The 21682-nt window shown below is 40.5% G+C and overlaps 1 protein-coding gene across 2 annotated transcripts in view; it reads right to left on the bottom strand.

Moving 5' to 3' along the window:
- Positions 1-21682, bottom strand: part of pax7a (paired box 7a) — a 45670-nt gene that overhangs the window by 18740 nt on the left and 5248 nt on the right. For both annotated transcript variants that reach the window (XM_051416099.1, XM_051416100.1), the window contains exon 5: positions 5149-5348. In XM_051416099.1, coding sequence (XP_051272059.1) covers positions 5149-5348 — 200 coding nt within the window. The remainder of the gene's footprint in view (positions 1-5148; positions 5349-21682) is intronic.

The raw sequence follows: 21682 nt of genomic DNA, 5'->3' as shown, positions 1-21682 counted from the left end.
TTAATATATGTGCCACTTTGTCCAACAATCGTCAGGCTCTCAGCAGAGACGGGGATAAACATGTACACAAGTGGCAATGCACATGCGCACAAGTGCCCATATGCTATCACACACATGCATACATTGCGAGCACACTCTTACACACATATTCACTCGCACGCAGACTAACACACAGCCTGAAGCTGAGGATTTGAGGCTGCGCTCTGGAACCTGATCACAAAGTCACCTTGGACCATAGATTCTCCTCTCCCCAATCCGGTTTAATTCTCTGCAGTACAGAGAGCTGCAGCGCTCCTCCATGTCTCCCCTATCTACCTACAAGTGTGCCACAGAATTCATGTGGCTGACTTCTGTTTTGTTTTCACGGACTAAAAGGTTTCCCTCGATCCACTGCACTTGGATACGTCTGCGCTACATCTCTGAATGGTTATGGAGAAAGTTTTGAGAGGCAGGGAGGATGGAAGAGCAGCAACCCATCTTATAGAAGTCAAGCTTAGCCCTGCTTGTAAAACAAAAGAGGAAGGTCTTGAGGAAGACATACTTGGAAGATTGTTGTAGAGCATAAGTTGAAGGGGGTCTTGTTGTAAACCTCAGAACTTGCAATTGGATAACAATCCTGCAATAGGCAACAGCCACGACATTCACAGTTTTAGTCTCCAGTTAAAGTCTGGTGGCTTGCTTTAAATCTTCCATTCATTCTTAGCCAACAGAATCGATTCCTAGCGATCAAGTGGCATTTTGCATTTTCTTATCGCTGATCAGTGATAATACACACTCCAGCGTAAACGTGTGACACTGCACTGCAGTAAAAACCTCTCTCTGTTGTTTCTCTTAAATAGGATCACTCATATTTCAGAATTCCCCGCTCAGACAATCCTCCATGAATTATTTTGTCAAAGACAAGCGCTGAATATGTGACGCCTTTCAGGAGCCAATTTGCAACATTCGGTAGATGAATACCAAGAGCCGAGATAATGACAAAACAAAATGTGCTGCTGACTTCATATCCACAAAAACACAGAGGGGTGATGCAACCAGCCTCAACATACAAATCCTCTTCTGTCTCATACCACGCAATGCCCTCCCTTCCCCTTACACCTCCTCCTCCTCCTCCCCTTCTCTCGTTTCCCTCTTCTTTCCCCTCTCTCTCTCTCTCTCTCTCTCTCTCTCTGATTCCCTCCCTGCTTGCCTTCCAGACTGGCACTATGCTAATTAAAGTAGCTAGGAGTGTGAATTTGAGAGGAGAGTGGGATTAGCTTGATAAGTATCAGGAGTACAGAAGCACTGTACCAAAGTCATTTAAATTCTAATAATAAGAAACTGTTAGAACATTCACACTGATGCATTGCAACAATTTCTCCTCTACAATCTACACAAATCCTATTTATTCCTTTATGAAACATAAACCCATACTGGCGGGAATACAGTTGCCTGTTGGGTTTGGTTGTCACCACTCAGCTCCATTGTGATTTTCTCTCTTGCCGCTGGTACTCAACTGATATTATAACAATCAGGAAACTGCGTATTACCTCCTGATACCTCCCTATGGGATTATATTTTCACTCGCTATGTTGAAAACTTGTTTAAAAGCATCAGTGTGAGTTTGAAGTTGCCTGTACTGGTCTGTCACATAAAACTGAGGGCCAGAACATAGGATCCATATAGGTCTTTTGCCTGTGCTCATTCCATGCATCAACAGGCCAGCACAAGCCACAGATAAAGAGAGAAACTTTTTACCAAATTGATTTGCACGCTTCGTAAAAAGCAATGCTTATACCTTATTAGATTCCACTAAGTATAATAGCTACATGCAGAATGTTTATTGGTAATGAAAGAGGATCTATGTGACAGATTCGGTAAAGTGAGCCGGAGGCAGCATGCTGAGATGATGAGCCTCAGTCGAGACTCAGGAGTCACTCTCTTAAAAACTTCAGTCTAAATAGAAGAGAATGTAATTTGCTTCATCTGTGAGCGCTGATTTACAGCGGCCTGCAGCCTATTGCCTGCACTCCCCCCTCTCCCTCCTCAGTGCTACCCCCACCTGGTCCACCCCTCAGAGGGAACGGACACAAATGATGCTCTCTTCTCTAATAGCTCATGGAATGGCTTTGCTGCCTGCTCCTGTTAAAACTGAGGGGTTATCAGATGGAAAGTGGCAGCACACACTGCATCAGCGGAGCAGAGACTGAAGGTAGACTTGGCAGTATCCCCTCCCACTGAGACAGCCTGGAACTAATTGCCGAGAGATACGGATCATATCCCACAATTTGTCAGTTGGGGTGATAAAACCATTGCAGGGCTCATGGTGGTGAGTGAGCGCTGGTAGCTCTGCTGAAAGGGGCAGCGGGGCTGATAAAGATGGATGGTGAAAGGGTCTTAAAATGGCAGGCGAGGGCAGACACAAGGGAGTTAGCTCTGTTTATGAGTTTAGGTTGTGAGTCAGCGCTAAGCCAAACACTCATCACTTCCACAAGAATCTAGCAGTTTAATTTACAACACAGCTTTGGGCTGTGGCGGTTGGGAGCAGCCACACTTGCACCTCACAAGTGCAGTTTACCTCTGCATGCAACCTGAACAAACTGCTGTCCACATTATCACCATGTTTAATGACAAACGGATGACAGTGAACCATGACTGCGGACACAAATTCAAGTTAAAATATGAGTCTGTGGGAGCACCAACACCCCCTGTCTATAGTTCCTTTCTCAGCCCTGAACACCGGTTAGTCTGTGAACGACATCTGGAAGATGCGTCATTGCAGCTGTGCTGGAGAAGCTTTGCTCTCAGGCCAAAGGGTCTCCTCTCTCCTGCCCTATGATAGGCCTTTTGGGCACCTATGTGCAAGCCCAGCTGGTGGACATTTACAAACAACATATACATGCACACGCCATTAAATTCACATTTAAGCTAAATTCTTTCATATTTAGTTTATCTTTATGATCAAATTCTTCATTAAAAGGGTTAAATGTTGATGTTTGTGTGGTATTTTCCCATAGTCATTCAGATTCTGCTGAAAAACAATGACTCCTTTGAGATGCATTTGGGGAAATTCTAGGAAATCAGACTTATATAAAAGTTATCTTCCTAAAGAATCCTCTTCCCTCATACAAGCTCACCAAACTGCAGCGCAACTTCAGGCGGCATTATTTATTTTGGCTACCAGAGCTCCATTCTTCGTAACCTTCTCAGAAAATTAAGTTTGAGTTGACCTTTTGAGACTTTCAAAGCCTTTAAGAATTAGATTACGAGGTAAACAGCATTAACAAATTATAGCCATGACTCAAATTCCTCAGGTTTTCACATGACATCATTTAAGTCTATTATCTAACAGCAAAGACACAGCAGTCACTCCGTTTTCTTTCTTCTCTTGCTTTCATGTTTTGATATTTTTGTCAGGCTCAATAAATACACAGGTGCTAATAAAAGATTGGATTTTGTTCTCAAACCTGAGATGTTACTGTCCTACATGATGATTTTGAATTGAACTAGACTGATGCATTTGTACATGGCATTTACTATAAGCATTAAAAAAATGCAGCAATATGCAGTATGTGGCTAAATTAAACCATATTAGGATTGTTTGAACTCAATGCAAAATTTAATTTACCACCTAGGTATTTATTATGTGTGTTGTGGTTTCAGTTCTTCCCCCTCTTGTCCACATTTATCACTTAAACACACAAAAAAAATCCTAATATATTGCCTTATAACAGCCATGAGATAAATTTCTCCTCCCTTGAGTGAGGCATTAAACACTCAGACATATAGGACATCCTTGCATGTTGGGGGGTTTCAAGATGGACAAAGACATGTGTGGAATTAGTTACCCTAACTGCATGTTTGTAGTGTGATGAACAGTTAGCATGCGGTTAGGAGTTTGGGGGCTTCAGAGGGAGTGTGAACGACTGTGGTAAGAGGAGAGGGGTGCCCCAGACCTTTTTCTTTTTTTTTTTTTACTAGCGGCTGATTGATTAATGTTGTTGTCGGGGCATAAGGTCCCTAGAGAGGATGAGGAACCCTGTGTGATATGTGGAGGGTTTTACAAGCAGCGGCGAGCTTGAAAGTGATGGGATGAGATCCTGGCCAAAGGCCGAAATGAGAAATCCATCAGGAATGCATTCCCTTTCTCTCCTCTCCTCTTTTTTCCCTCTCTCTCTGTCTTTGGAGGAACAGCTGCTGCTATAACTCTACTGTACATATCTTCCTTCAATCTTACATACAACCACAGGGCACCCAGGTTGTCAGCCAGGTTCCTAGGTCTGAGGTGTGAAGATGCGTAGAGTCTCTGTCAAACATCTTGAACATGAAGAACTCCCTTACATGCACAGCACAATACGGTAAAAAGGTAAATCATTGCCGTGGGTAAAAGAAGGGCAATATTATTACGTTTTTAGATGGAACACCTTCAAGCGTAAGTTCAGTCAATGTGATGCTTTTTGCCGTGTGTTTAGGGGAATTACGTTATTTGGTGTTCAGGCAGTACAAGTCCCTGTGAGGCCTGAACAAGGTGAAATACAGAGTGAGCTTCTTTTTCTTAACGACTCTTACCCGTAAGCAACTACGGCACATTGATGTTGGCATAGTTTTTAAAGTTAGCATAGCTTGAGTCCAGTTACACGAGTTCAAAGCACTGGTTCACCCAAAATACAAAAAACCAAAATTCTCACTTCTAGCCATGCAGATAGTTTCAGTTTGATTTGCCCAAGTGGTGAGATTGTATCTGTCTCTGACATTTCTGCTTCCACCCCTCCAATACAATGACAATTTTCAATGACAATTCTCATATCAAATTTTGTCATTAAAAAATGACATTTGAAAAGTCATCAGCAATGTGTCTCAACACAAACTACATCTTCTTTATTTAGGAGGATCAACACACGTCACTAAGAACAAGTTTTCACTGGAACTTTCTACGAAAGAAATAGTCCCCGTAAAACAGGACATGCCAGGACATTATTCCTTGAAAGACATGTTGCTGTTAATTTCTTAAAATGCACATTCCTTCATTTGTATTGAAGTGGAAACCGAAATTCAAGTCATACTCTTTTCAGAGCTACGTATGTGTTTTAATGATTTGGGTGAACCGACATGCAGGCATACTGCAGCATAATACTTGGTCTCATTGCTACTGTCAGTGGTATGTCTAACCTGTACTCTCGCCTCTGTGAGTTTTGTCCTCTGAGCCAGCTCCTCTCTGGTGTAGATATCTGGGTAATGTGTCCTTTCAAAGGCCTTCTCCAGCTCCTCCAGCTGTTCAGCAGTGAAGGTGGTGCGACTGCGTCTCTGCTTCCTCTTCAGGGGCAAGTCGGGCTCCGAATCTACATCTGAACCATCATCTGTGCGGTTACCTGACGTGAAAAGAAAAAGACAGAGGGCCATCTGTGTGATCATGACATGGAAGCAAGTTAAGGAGTCTTTAATGTGAATTAACTGAGGTTGGTTGGTAGAAAATAGCATCAAATGTGAGCTGAAACTGATCAAGAAGAAGCTCTAACAGCATTATCTGCATTTTGTAACCTCTTTTGTTGCTCTGTGGCAACACAGAGGATTCAAATGACAGCCTCTCCTCTCTCAATATACGACAGAGAGAATATTATCTTAATCTGTGGATATTTATTTAATATAGAAGAGGCCCTGATACACAATCCTGCCTCTGTGAGGGGCCCCAGAGGCTGTGAAGGGAGAGGGCTGAGGGGGAACGGGGGTGTTGGTGGGTAGAGGGGTTAATCTGCACAGGCCACCTTGCTGCTCCTCACCCTGCTTTTCTCTCTCATTGGCCCAGGGCACACTGTTCATACATAGCACAGCCAAAGTGTATAAAATAGAACACAATATCACACCAAAACCATTCAGTCCCATGTGTTTCCATCTGCTGTCATTAAATGAATTAGAACATATTTTACATTACTTTTTAGGCATTCAACTAAGCTGAATTTTTGCTCGAGGAATATAGATACAGCACAAAGCTGTACAATCCAGGCCGACAGGGAAATTTTTGACAGCAAATACGCATTACCATTGCACATTACCATTATAACTGAATTTAGAAAATTGCATCATTTTCACCTCCTCTGCATGTCTATTCAAACTACATGGCCCTTTTCATTTCATGTCATAAAATTCATATTTTCATAATTTCCTCATTGAGACATTGACAAGGCGGCGTGATGTGCCAGTGTTGCTCCAGGCCTAGTTGGATTGCATCATGCTCAGTCCAGAAAGTGTGGGAGAGGGAAAATAAAGGGAGATATTGAAGGAGAGGGTGTATGAAGAGATTTCTGCTTCTGACAGAGGCCCTTTGCTCGCCTGAGTGAGTTCCTGACGCCTAATTCATTGTTTCACAGCCACGATCTCTGTTTATAGCTCACTCCAGTCAAATCTTTCAACATGAGTGGACAAAAGAATACTCAAACCTAGCCTCCAAATAACAACTGTGAGAACAAAAGAGCAACAGAGCTGGCGGAGTCTCAAGGCCAGCTCCAGAGTTTAATTAAACAAGGAATTATGGGATTATATGGAGACTATCATTACAGGCCACTCTATGAGTCTTCTACGAACATTTTTTGTCCCCCTGAGCTCATGCTCAATGATTCTCTGCGGATTACATGTGGCCGCAGGACATGAGGCCGCATTCATTAAATCAATTCTTCAGTCTTATCCTTTTTAATAAAGATTGATTCTTGAAGCACAGACTCACTCTGCTGCAGAACACCCTTGAACATACAAAGTTGAATATGTACATACACCACATATCCCTTTGTTGGTTTTCATGAGGATGCGTATATCCATTTGCCCGGTAACTTGCCATGACGACACTTGAGACCAGCCCAGCAGTCTGCAGATCACTTTCCAAAGTCACCTCTGTGTCCTACAGGGAGACGTGGGGGCCAGAGTAGACACATACTCAAGGGGCTTCGAGAAAGGCACTAAAATCTTCTCCTCCTCAAATTATTTTCTTTTCTCCCCTTTGTTTGAAGCGCTTTCACAGATTTTATTTTGCAAGTAAACCGCTGTGGCAATCTGTGTCACATTTAGCATGCTATCAGGCTAATGACTGATAAACCTCAACAGACAATAGCTTGTACTGCTGCTCTCCATTAAGCCCTACAGAGCCAACACATCTGCTCGTGTACATGAACCAGAAGCACAAGGTCAACAGCCCTGTCTGTAATGAGTAAGGGAAATGGAAAATGGCACACGCTGCATGGGGCCAACTGGGATTGGGGTTGGACATAAAACTCATCTATATGCTGACTACTTTTGGCACATAGAAGACAGAAAATGCATTAAAACACATGGCTGCTTTCCATGTTGATGTCAGACAGAATCTGAAACTGATTTCTGGTTAACATACAGTAGTGTTACAATAGTCCATCCAATGAACAGATGATTTAGAAACGGGCCTGAATACATGTCAGTGCAAACAAGCCTCTTTGAAGACAAGAAACAACCATTTTTCTTGACAAAAGGCACTTCATCAAATCTCTTTTTCTTTTCGCCTCACATGTGCCAATGTTAACAATCATAGACATAATAGGACTCAGCAAACAAAATCCCTGCAGGCCTGTCGAGGTCAATTCCTTAATGGTCCGTTCTTCACAAAAAGGTACATTCTGATTAGACATTTGTATAATACGACTGCAGTAATTCCATTCACAGGTTCATGGGATATTGATAAACCACTCATGCCTTGTCTCATTACTTATCGTCCAATTAGAATCTAATTATGTCCCATCCAGTGGGCATGATTACCACTGTGTACTCTCCTCCAGGGGCCCTCTGAGGTTTTTCCTCAGTATTGACTTAAAATTGCACCCTCTATAAATAGGAATTAAACAGGTTTACACATCGCTTTGTCTAGGTGAGTGTTTGATTGAGATTAGAAATAACACTGCGTTTGCTTTGAGTAAAAGCTACCTTAACCTAAATTGTAATGAATGTCATGAAAGAGATGGTTTCAATGCAGGAAATAATTCCTTTAACTGAAGATCAAATCAACTAAACTTAACCCTAAACTTAAGATCAATCACTGACCTATAATATAACTGTTCATATAAGTGATAAACCATAGGAAAAGGTTATCACTTTAAAAGGGCAAAATGCAGTTTACGTAATACAGGATGTCTGGGAGAGATTTTTTTCCCCAGCTATAAGCAGCTCCTCTGTATCCTTTGTGCACTGCATTGTGGGAGAATAGTGTGCATCAACAACACACTTAGACAGAGTTAGCTTTTGTTCTGTGTAAACTGACCGTTTTCAGAATATTTTAGTTTTAGTTTGTGCTGGAAAACTCCGCTCTTACTAAACAAACTATGGTTGCACAGTAGGTGAACAATTAATATATTTAAAGGGATTAACAATTAACAATTAACCCTGTTTTAATTCATGTGGTAAATTCCGTTACTAGAAATTATCCCTAAAGACTGTGGAGAACCACCAAATTATTTCACCCTGGTGTGACTTTGCTTTAATGATGCTTTAATTCTGACCAGACCTTTTAGATAAAACAGAGTTCTTGCTCTTGAAGGACTTGTGCAGCTAGTTAATAGTTTTAAGGTCACTATGAGGTTTAAAGCCTGCTCTCTCCCCTGGTGCTCCTCTGCTGACCCCACAGACAGACTCCTCAGACTGCAGGCAGATGGGATCCTCATCATCACCCGGTTTCCTCAAAAACCCCTCCCTTCCTCACATCGACCCCCTCCCACGTACTCCTCCAGTCCTTCTTCTCGTCTTCTCCCTCCAACCCCTCGGACTCCTCCAGTCCCCCACCTTTACCCCAGAGACGCTGAGGTAATGCTGATTAAACAGACAGCTGTCCACTCAATACTGGCAATTAACCACGTGATCTGTAAGGTTACCGATTTATGATATATAACAACAGCAATAAACTTCAGGTCAGCCAGGCTGTTGAAAAATGTTGGCTAAGCACATGATTCTTTAAAGGTGGTTATGAATGAAAAACTATTAACTATTAAGTGTTCACCATGAAGCTTTACAATAAATAGAATGAGCATAAATCACTTATATTATAAAAAATGCTTAAAATTATGTCTTTTCCATCTTACAACCACGTCTCTTAATTAAGTACACCATGAAAGAACTACAAACTAAAACAAAAAAATGGGTAAATGTCAGTACTTCAACCCACGGGGGTACCAATAACTTCTACCAATAAGAAGAAAAACAGCAAAATTCACCACTGAAACAAACAAAATTACAAAAGTTAAACACAGCAGCATTACTGATATATTTTCTGCAAATGTAAGCGATGAAATAAAAAGAAATTGTGCTCTATTTGTGCAAATAAAATAAGAAATATTATTGGAAAATCAACGATTTCTCTATTATAAACATAAAAAAAACCCTCCTCTTTGCCAGTGTCAGGTGTTTTTTTTACCCCTCATCTCACCTGTGAGCAGTATTAAGTTAAGTAGTGCTCGTCCTAGTCAGACTCTCTCTGATATCATAACCCATGGCCTCAATATCAGCCATACCTTTGCAAACTATCCAAGACAGAGGGACAAAAACAGACAGGGCTTTGGCAGTGCAGCATTAGCTCATAATGGCTCATTTTGAAAAGCATATTAGTTCCAGCATAATTACAATCAGGCCTCACGCTCTGTGTTTTGCAGGCATTCACAGGACCAGCCTCTGAGCACCGAGTCACACCAGTTGACTGTGACTGACAGCAGATTTAGTTTAAAATGGTGTTTTTTCCTCCCTCTTTTTTTCCCACAGGACAAAAATAACACCGCATCTTTTCTCCCTATTTATGTTGACTTGTTTATTTTGTGCCTACCTTTTGTCGTAGTTGATACTGCAATTATACTTTTTGTCAGTCAGAGGGGGTGAATATCAAAAGGCCTAATTATGCAAACAGGCCTATGATAAGAGGCATCTGCCTGAGATTGGATCTGCTATCTCTGACATGCATCTGTCTCTGTGCTGTCTTTGGGGCTCCAGGCCTGCATATAAACAGCCCTGCCTGTCCCCAGGACTGCATACGATTCAACCACCAACACTGGAGTGGAGGGATGTTTCGGGGGCGGGGGGGATCGTGCAGCAACATCAAATAACTAACAACTTCCCAATTTGCATTTTTCTGAGAATGGTGCAGCATCTCTGTTTAATGCACTTGCCTGTTCATCCCAAAGGGGTTGCCAAGTTAAAGGAGGCATGTGATTCAAGGCATTTACCGAAGGATGTATCTGAGATAGGAACCTCATGTGAATACAAGATAGACGACAGCGATAACCGGAATGGTTTAAAGACAAATTGTCTATGAATAATCTTTTCCTTTAGTTATCTCACTGCGTGTGAAAAACAAAAACAAAACTCTAAAACTGAGCATAGCCTGAGCATGGCTGGCTTTTATTCATATATATTAGATTAAAATATTCAGATCAACATACCAAACAATTTGTAAAAAAGACTGCATATGTGGCAAAATCAAGTTAACTGTTAACTTGGTTTGGTAACATGCCAAATGCATCATCAATTTCTTCTGGTTGTCAGTGACCTTCTCTGGGCTGTAATTTGACATTTAGCTGAAATTGAATCTGGATGAGATGTGTAACTATACATAAGGATATTAAAACTCCAGTGTCTATCTAAAATAAAATCATTCTCAGCTCACCTTTATGGACAGATGTCATTGGATTCAGCTTTGTCTCATGCCTATCATGTCAATTACCAGTTTATAGCATGTGGCTGAGGGCCAAGGGCACTTGTTCCGAAATCTATTTCAAGTGGTTAGATAGGACAAGTGAGAAAGGAGAGCAGAAGTGAACAAGAGATCTAGAATTTGCACACAACTTGTGTAGCAATTACACGTTTAGTTTTTTGTTTTTAACATCAAAAAACTTTAGATTAAACAACTACCTGCTGAAAATAGAAGGGGCCACCTTAATTTTACTACCAAACGCATAGCCTCTCACTGCCGTTGTCAGAGTCTTTTATATCAACATTCCTCAGGAAAATTCCAATACTTTTCTTCCCTTGTCTCTCAGACAGAATCACATTCTTTAGAAAAGGAGTAAGGGTCTTGAAAAAGAGGAGAAAAAGGCAAGGGAGAAAGAAAGATGGGAGGCTCTATAATCTTTGGCTCTCACAACAAACAATTAGCCCCCTTTTCTCTGTTTGAGGTGGGGAGAAATTGGGAGAAAAGAGGGAAGGAGGGGGATGCAAGAGAAAGCAGAGGAGACAGAGAGGGAGAAGCAGCGAGAGCGATGCTCTTTTATGGCTCTTGTCATATGGATGAAGGCGCGGCGCGTCCATGAGAGCGCACGCTCACCTTCAACAACAGGGCGTCCACTGGGCCTCCCGGCCTTTTCAGCCCGGAGAGACGAGCTCCTCAGGGGGCCATTAGAGCATGAATAGGGGCCTGACAGCCCTGTGCAGCTCTGCAGGGCATCCATAAATGCTGACATATTGACTCCCCATGCCTCTGCACTGCCTAAGTGTGAAAGCGTGAAGGGCTTGAGGGGTGGGATTCTTTTTCTTTAATATACTACTGACTAAAACTAGGATATTAGTGATGATATGAATGTTTTTAACTCTAAGATATAAATACTGTTGTTTTCCCAAGTACTGTATTGTTTTTTATTTTTAATATATAAATTATTGTTTTGAAAGACTTTTGGTGTAAATATTCAATGTAGAGAAAATCCACTTATAAAATAGCATTTTATTTTATTTCATGAGCATATACTTGTCAAATTATCAGTTATCAGTTTTTAGCCAGATTATAAAGGACCTAATAGAGCCACATGGACCTATAAAGACTTCAGAGGAAACAAAATGTGAACCTTGTAAGGAAGACTGTTGCCACCTCTCGCTTCCCCACTAAGACTGAGCTTTGCACCGGGTTTCCTCTTCTGTCGAGCAGAATGTCACTGCCCGTGCTCGAGTCTTTGCTAATTGAGGTCACAGTGAAAGTAATGAAATTAACAGAGAGCACAAGAAAGTAAAAGGAGCCCATGGGGGTCTCTGCCAAATGGCACTGGAGCCAGAGCCTCAGTCCCCCAGCAAAAAGCTCTAAAAACCTACGCAGGAAATCAAACAGTAACGTCTCAGGGCTATGAGCCGAGGTCTCCTGGAGGAACAAATCATTTTCTCAACAAAGCCAAAGAGAGATTACTGGGCACAGTATAGGAATGCACAGCGGACATTTTTATGTGCCCAAGGGAAGTTTCCTAATTTTCTGGACAAGGCTGGGCAGCAAATATTGTGGAAAAGTTTGTGCGATATATAGAGGGCACAAGGAAGGAAAGAAGAGTTGTGAAGAATGAGGGAAACTTTAGTAAAAACTCAGGGTTGATGTCAATAAAGCCACCAAAAAAACTAATTACTGGGCAGATAAGCTAAGGTTATTGTTACAGTTATTGCTACATTTACCTGACTGTTAGAGCTATAATGGTCTTTTGGCTGCTGATTTGTTTGAATATTACTTCCTGCTTATTGACTTGTCTCTGTAATTGGAAAAATTAAAACCAGTATAGTTAGTTTTGAAACCTCCAAAAAATGGCATTTTATATACGATGTGGAAATCATTAAACATATTTTCAAAGATACTATTATACTCCACTGTATTATAGTGCACTGTGTAAACAAACGGTTTCCTTTATATTCAACTATTTAATGAATATTCCATGTAAAGAGCTTTTTTTCTGGGCACAGTGAAAGCATTACAGTGCTTGGCATTAATTTCTGAGATCCCTCCATATTGAGGGGTTGTAATGTGGCATAGTAGCAAAGCTTTTTATACTGAGACTACATATTCCCCAAGGAGAGAATGACTGACGATGCAGAAATAAGCCCATTAGTTGAAAATAGGGAACAACATTTGAAGTTGTTATTTTGTCGGCAAGGACAGGAGCTCCACCCCACTGTTTGGACAACCGCTTACACATTTTAACTTGGTGGGAAAAAACACATTTCTGATTTGCAACACTTAGGGAACATGTTTATTGTCTTTGTGGTTCTGCAAAAAAACACACACGCACAATTAAAACAAATGAATATTTCAGTGGTGAAGCAGATCAAGAGCATAAAATGTGAAATGTTCTGGCCCTAAGTAGCATAGGCTAATGGCGATTTTTAAACTAGCAGACCATGGTCAATGTTTCTCATTCATCACTGAGGACGAGCGCGGGCGCACTGTGCTAAACGTAATTACTGTTGCACATTATGTGGGCTATTCCTGTATTGTAATAAAATTAGCCAGAAATGCTTTTTGTCTTTTCTAATGCAGCTCCATGGTAACCAGTGGACGGTCATAATGCAACACAGTGTCCCGATCTGTGCCAGCTGTCAGAGTTTGACAACCTTAGGTGGCAAGGCGAATTGGAGGAAACTACATTTCTTTCAATAAATTATGTGGCTCTGGCCTGCTTATCCACTGCACAATTTAACATGGACCTAATAATGTCCTGATGTACTGTATACTCATTTTTGTGATCCTTCAGCTTTATTGTTTGGCAGAATAAGAATGGTTTAATCACCAGGACAAAAGTCCTGGTTATTATTACACTGTCCATCTTAAAATGTTCCTAAGATTACCTCAGACAGGCAGGAAATTCAATTGCACTATATAGTTTATTCTATATTCCTCAAGCAGCAAAGAAAAATCTTAGGAGGAGGCTTTAACTTAAAATGGGAAAAAAAATTACAACATTTATCCAAAACAGATATTTGTAATGGCCGGAGTGCATGACTAAATTCAACAATTATTACAGATTCAATCATAATCAATTACTATAATGTGTATATATAAAATATAGAAGGGAAACATAATGCAAAACTACGTTAAATGTGTGCCTATAGGATATTTGTGGAATACCTATAGAAGCATTTAGTAAAAGCTTTCACACTGTTTAAAAAGCATACTATGAAATTTAACAGTAAAAAAAGGCAGCGTTTAATCCAACTGAGCCTCAAACGCAAGATGGTTCTGATTTTTCTGTTGGTATATTTGGCTGAAATCAAAGAGGCAGCCGCACGCCAGTACTCTCCTGACTGATAAGGCCTACATAAATATACTGAAGAATTACTAGTGGACCTTTCACAAATTAACAGGCCTTTGTCATTATTTGACATTATCTGTCAGCTGGCAACAACATTTATGTTGTTTGGTAGATAACTTATTAGGCAAAATGACTATGATTTATGGAATTACATGGTTAATTAAATACTGCTTAAAGCTGAAATTACTCTGTAAACTGTCTGTCCCCTTTAGCAATTCACCTTGTCGAGACAAAAACAAAAAGAGCGAACATTAGATTTTACAGTCTTTAGGAAAAATATACAGTCTATGTGTGAGGCTTGTTCCCTGTGTGTTGTGTGATTGTCCTTAATGCCATGAATGCTCAGAATCATTTTATTGCTTGTTGACATTGTTACTGGCACTTTCTGACAACAGGCTGCATTGTCTGTCGAGGTTATAAGGTCAGTTAATTACACTTGTTTATTGCAGCAAACTGATGGCAGCATCTCTACTGATGTGTGCTGCACAACTGCACCAGGAGGTTTGTTTTAGCAAATGTTACCTGAATTGAACTGTTGTTTTTTGTTTTTTTCTTGGAGGCCAGGAGAGGAAAGACGCCAAGAGGACATCTCAAAGCAATTAAATGAGATTTCTGTCTGATAACTATAGGTTTTTCCATTAAAACCTTTGAAACTAATCCCCCCCCGCTGAGAACACTTGTCTCTCCTTGTGGCATGGCTAGGAATCAGCACTGAGAGATAAATAAATGGCCTTTAAAAAACATCGGCCCTCTTGTCAAGACACATATCCACTCGAGAGCAGCAGCAATCCACATGTCAACTCATTCCCTTCCCATTTCCTCTGCTCAGTTTGCTAAGACACTCCTGTCTAATGAAGTAGAGGGACTGCAATCCCACTGGGCTAAGCAGAGCTCTGTCATCTCTGAGTGTTGTTTTCCCTCCGGACAGCCCAGTTCACTATCGAAGGTAATGCTCACCAATCAGGATTCATTACAACACCAAACCCATGAATGAACTGCCCACAGCAAAGCGAAAACCCGCAACTAACACACAACTGCCCGGGAGAAGAAATAGGCCTCCCAGGGACCCCCCTAAAAACTAAATTGGATTGCCAATACGACCCACAGACGTTTGAGAAGTCGAGAAAAACAATGGAGCAGAAAATAAATACTCCAAAGCCACAATGATGACTCCACTTGGTAAACTAACACAGTATTGATCGTCTTTTTTTTGTTGTTTGTTTAGAAAAGCCTCATCCCTGCTAATAGCTGTCTCAGAGTGTAATCTCTCCCTTGTCCTCCCCCTCCTCTCCTCCCCCTCCACATTCTCTATTATGTGGCTCCTTTCAGCGCGCCTCAAATAGTTTAGGTTCAGTGTCGCACTGGGGTACGGGGCATGGGACTGGGGACCAATTGTTTGCTAATGTTGACACCTGCCAGAGCAGGCTTGGCCTATTTGGGGCCCGCCAAGCTGCAAACTGGATGCTCCCCCTCTTTAGCGAGATTAAGTGTGGGTTGCTGGGGTCACAAATCACTGGACTCCCTCTGATGTTGTGAGGCACAGAGCCAGAAACTGAGAGGACTAAAAGAGAAAGCTGGAGAGGGAGGGACAGAGGAGGGAAGAGGGATAAAGAGTGACAGTCTATTGTTTACTGAAAAGGAGGGGAATAATGTATCTTCTTGAGTGCGCGTAACCAGTGTGCCCCATTCAAAAAAATATATCAACAGTGAAGCCACGTCGCCAAAGCACACAACAGTTTTCCGCCTTGCTTTTCTGTCTCCTTTTAAATGATCAGGAATATTTGAAAGCTTTTTTGTTTTGTTTTTAAATTCAGCATTTAACAGGAAGGACCAATTGTCACACTCTGCTCTTGGTCTCCACCTAACAACTTGTGCAATTTCCACACCTAAAACATAGAGAGTAGGATGCAAGGTATTAAATCATCTACTTTTATGATGATTGACTTTCTGTGAAGTTTCTGTTTAAATGTTTTAAATATGTTGCTCTTCAAGAATAAATAAACATGAAGATATAGCATACTCTAAAACTATGATTTCCTCAGAGAAAAGTAAGAAAGGGCTTGTTTACCCAAACATATATCTTCTTTTAAGTTTGTTTAAGCACATATGTGTAAAGCCCAAGGGTAAACCAGCGTGACCATGACAGACAGTGCCCAGCTCCTCCCTCCCCTCCCTTCCTTTGCAGATGTACATTAATGCAAAAAAAGGCAGAGATCTGAGCTGCAGCAGAAGCACCCTCTCTCCCTTTAAAACTGCTGCTGTCCAGCCTGATCGTGTCAGTTTGAAGGCCCCTATTCAAAAGTATTCATGCATCTGCCTTTGAGGCACAATAGCAGCTAGTTTATAAACTGTCTGCCGAGGCACCCAAAGGCTTTAGTTCTTATTGTTTTCAGCCCCTTAATAAACTTTTTGGAGGAGTTCATCAACTTGCCTGAATAGCCTATGCAGCAAGTCTCAAGACAGAAAATAACAGAAGGGCCTTTTCTCCTCCCTCTTCTTTCTCTCGTCCTTTTCTAGTGGCTGTTCATCTAACAATGGTGAGAGTAGGCTGTCAGACATCACAGGGCTTTTTTTGTACCAATACCAGAAAAAAAAGTATTCAATAAAAAGAGAATGCGGCCTCTTAAAATGGGAATCGGAGGCGATTGTATTTTCACATAAGGTATAGGCTAACTCAAGCAGCACAACAAGTTAAAACATTGTTTACAATGTGTGTGTATATAAAGACAGAGAGTATATGTAAGTCACTAAGCCCTTATTACAGCAGGAAAATAAGTGTTGATAAATGTATTTAAGTTTCAAATACATATGTTTTATTTTCTACATTAAAACACTGTTAAAGGTGAGAAAACAGGACAAACTTATATGAAGATTTTTTTAATTCTGCGTCTGTAAATTCAAACATTGCCTGACACCTGTTAGACAGGCAGCCAAATGACGGGATGCAATAAAATGTAATTTTGGCTGTAAGCCATTAATCCACTGTTATACCTTTAAACTCTGTGGAAAAAAAATTAGGCAAACTTAAAAGTCCTTAATAGATGTCTGTTGTAATTAATTTCATACCTAATTAAAACAAGGCTATACAGTCCATGCAGGCTGGCCTGTTTAGCCCGCTGGATGGCCATAATTGAAGTAATAGCGGAAAAAAGCCTGCTTAGAAAATAAAAGCCGGCAGCGGTCCAATTCAACAACTTCTCCATCCAACCACGCTGCTCATCTACCACCACCACCCCCCTCCCACCCTCCACCATCTGACCCAAAAAGGCCTTATTGGCTGCCCCGGACCAACCACCTACTGTTTCCCACCGATGCACTCGGTGCGTTTTAACACCCTAATTAGATGTGACAAGTTCAACGAGCTGGTTTCAGAGGAGGAAAAGCTGGTCAGGTTATGATTTCCGAGTCAGACTCACAGGGGAATCTCTGGACAGCTGATTCCTGTCAGCCTCATTCATCTTCTTCCAGCCAATTAAACACCACCGCTAACAAAGCGCTGGCAATCTGGGGAATACATTAAACGCCTAAAGTGGAAATGTAAATGTTTAAGGCTGATGTTCAGCAGACTGGTAACACCAACTACTTAATAATAATAATAATAATAATAATAATAATAATAATAATAATAATAATAAATAAGTTAGAGTTGTTAATGACATTTGCCACAAAAATAAAAGGACAATATATAAAATAAAAATACTACAAATATTTGCTAAAACCCGGGGAAATATATCATAAATATATAAATATATCAACAAGAACACTACAAAATCGTCCCCCCAATATTACCATGTAGACCTATGCCAGGAAATTGATTAACTTCTGGAAACATTATAAAATCAGGATAAACTGACATTTTTAAACTACAAAACTATTTGAAAATAACCTAAAAAAGTATCCAATATACAAATCATGTGGCAAATTAAAAATTAAACGAATAAAAATGAAGCTACACATGCAAAGTTTTGCCACTAATACCCCACCTGTTGACATGAGAAGGGTGTGTGTGTGTGTGTGTGTGTGTGTGTGTGTGTGTGTGTGTGTATAAGAGAGAGGGAGGGGATGGAGTCAAACTTAAGCAAAGAAAAGAGAGGAGTAGAAAAAAGAAGATGAGATTTTCTATTTATTTTGGACTACAGCCCTGCAGGCACAGCGCAGGATCCCGGAGCCCCATAGTGAAAATTGGCGGAATAAAACACAGACAGAAATGAGAGACGCGCTGAAGCACCCTACTGTTGTGACAGGATACCTGGAGGGCAACGCTTCCTCTTTAATTTGTCTCGTATGGTTTGAGACCCCCAACCAGACATTCAATCCTCAGAGTATGCGTAAAGCCTACTGAATTTAATTCTCGATGGTAAAATTATATGCTATAATTAAATATCATATCATTTAAAAAATGCTCCGTGGCATAACAGGCATCTTATCAACTTGGTCTTCCCTCGGCTTGGTCGTTGTTATCACATTAATAGTAACAACATCTAAAATGGGCCTATCAGCATTTGTAGGGGGGAAATTGCAGCCTAAACAAAGGGCACCTATGGGCTTACAGCTTATATTCTGATATTTTCGAGCAGGAAATGTTAACCTTGAAATGCTACTATCAGCGCCTAACAATGTGTGATCATAACCCCATAAATGAGGGGAGAAATTGAATCCTTTTAAGTTATTAAGCAGGAAAGGATTATAAACTCGTCTTTATAAATGAGCTAGAAATCCCCATGTCTTCCTCTGTACACTTTTAAATTTCCCACAAGAAGCTGGAGAGGAAAGATTGCCCCTTTTCAAGAGCCCCACAAGAGATGGAAAAACCATTTTTGTGCCCAGATAGGGAGTCGTCCCACATGGTAAGCGCCACTTTAATTAATAGACAGCCCTGAGAGGTATCACTGTCAGCCTGGATAATGGCGGCAGAGCCAGTGTTTGTGCTTCCATGAATATTTCTGATGTGATCAAAGTCAAATGCCAGCACAGAATGAATTTAAGCCTACTCAGTATTTTTTTTTTTTTTTATTTAGCCTAATGCTGCCGACACTTAAAGCTCCTGCCACTGAAATGTCTCTGCAGTATGGTAGGCCTACTAGCTTAAACTGCACTCCTTAAAATTGATGCGTTACTCATTACTCATAAGCAATGGCTTTCATGTTATTATGTTGCATGGTTCGCTCGTGTTACCTTGCCGGAACCAATAGGCTAATTTGTTACACTGGTAGTAGCTCCTCGCCACAAAATATCGCGATATGTCATTAACAACAAATTATGCCACCATTTTTGTATTTAAATAAAATAAATCGTGCTGAATTAAAAAAAAAAAAAAAAAAGAAACTACCAATTTTATCATGTGGGAAATTAATGCATTAAATATATATAAATTAACTCCTGTCTACGGGTCAAGTGTCAACAAAATATATGATTTTAGCCCATTTCTTACTCCACTTTAGGTCTACTGTTACAGCAGTTATAGTTGCTATTGGCAACGGTTACCTGACAACCAACAAACTACAATTTAAGTTAGCTTGTGCTCACTATCAGTTTTTGGTGTTATTATTAATATTTCTGATAGTAATGAGCATACCATAAAAGGAATATGGTACATTATATATGTATATTATATTATCCCAGAGACATGTCATCCTGCTACCTTTTTATTCCAATAATAAGAGAAAGATAGGTAGCCTTTGTTAGCTGAGCGAGCTATCACCTGTGCCAAGTAACCAAACATCATCTAAAAATAAGAAAAAACAAAAAAATGTTGTATATAAAACATTTGTCCACCTGTTTTAAATGTATTAATTTACTGCAAATACAACATAATAATAATAATAATAATAATAATAATAATAATAATAATAATAATAATAATAATAATAATAATGTGTCGTGTCTTTCAGCTCCTGCCCTCTTTATAAGAAATGTAGGCCTACCGATGTAAATTCCAGTGAAATGTGGCTTGAGTGGCTGCGGGGACAGGGGAGGTTAATCCGAGTTTAATGCAGTGAAGCACAGCGCAGGGTCTGGGCTATGATGGGTATGTTATCTCTGCCCAACATTTGGGTCTCCCTCAATTTCCACCCAGCCAAATAGCTGCGAGAAAGTGCAGATGGAGTCACTCTCAATGCCTGAGGAAAAAACGTTATTAATAGCTAAATAACTTCCCCATACTTTCACTGAATCTCTCTCACACACTGTTCCAGATGGATTTGTTTGAAGTGGTCTCTCGCTTCATTCCCCTGTCCTTCTCATTCAGCACGGCTTTAGACCCGAAATATAGCTACATTATATTACCATACACTTAGAGACTGGGTGTGTGCGTACAGGGAAAGTGTGTGTGTGTGTGTGTGTGTGTGTGTGTGTGTGTGTGTGTGTGTGTGTGTGTGTGTGTGTGGTGTGTGTGACGTGGAGAGCACGCAGGGGGCAGCTTTTCACACTTTTCATCACCATAGAGCGAGTTTATCATTAATAACAGCAGAAATTATTCGTTTTGTGTTTCTTTGTTTGTATAGAAAAACTCAGTTGTACCTGGGAGTGGAGGATAAACCTGAAAACGCTTCTTTTTTTGGCGTAATTTGTTGAGGTTTGAAGTAAATTAACAAAGCTTTATGGGTAACTTCCAGGACACACTGAGGCAGAAATGGGGAAGGGAAAATCTAGAGACACTTATATTCTCCAAATATATTTGAAACAAAGTGAGGATCACAATTTGCGCATCATATTCCTCCCATTACAAATGACATTTCACTGAATGTAACAGTAGCCTCCCCTTAACCAACCCTAACTTGGATCTTTGGTTCGTCTGACTTCCTCACACCTCTCCGCTGCTCTGTCACTTTCCCTCCCTGATGCGCGGAAATAATCCCACCTGGCATCTGTTTAATTAGTTTGAGGACCTCAGGTAATCCTGCGATTTGCTGAAGTGTCCATCGCCTGTCTCCACCTCATCTAACGGTCAGGTTGGTTGCATTAGTGTGGCAGATGGACGCCGGACATCTGATTCACCTTCTCTTTCTGAGCAATGTGGCGCAAAACAAAAGGATGCCCAAGTTTGCGCAGATGTAGTGCAACCTTTCCCCCATTTCTTGCGCGTAATTAAACTTTGGCACAGGATTTTAAAGCTGTATGATGAGCATTAAAGTGCGCACCAGTTTCATGGTTTGTATTGGAGCTATGTTAAATTGCATTGTCCAATAAATAAAATAAAATTAAAATTGGGTGGAACAAGATTTCTGCTCAGTGATCCACACACGAGATTAATAATAAGAATAATAAAACCAACACATCAGCGTGAAAAGGTGGAACTATTTTCGGTGCATACGCTAACTTCTGGTTGGTTTAGCACCAAGCACTACATTCGCCTGAGAAATAACTCCACTTAACAAAATAAAACTGACAATATTATAATATGGTTAGCAGTCTAAATACACGTTTAATAAAGCTAGATTAGAGCTGGGATAAATCCGTGATGTAACCTCTGAGAAAATCAAATACACAGGCCTAATAAACAAATAGATAAATAAATAAAGTCTTAAAATCTGGATAAGTAAACGAAAAAAAAAAAATCTCATGAATTTTGTGCCCTGGGCGAGCCACTGTGAGCTCCGCTCTGAGATGAAAGTGAAAAGAAATAAAAGGCTCTATTTAATCTGCTTTAAAACCCCTCT

This window comes from Dicentrarchus labrax, unplaced genomic scaffold (assembly GCF_905237075.1).
Source record: "Dicentrarchus labrax unplaced genomic scaffold, dlabrax2021, whole genome shotgun sequence".
Lineage (NCBI taxonomy): Eukaryota > Metazoa > Chordata > Actinopteri > Moronidae > Dicentrarchus > Dicentrarchus labrax.
This window is presented reverse-complemented; position numbering and strand designations above follow the sequence as displayed.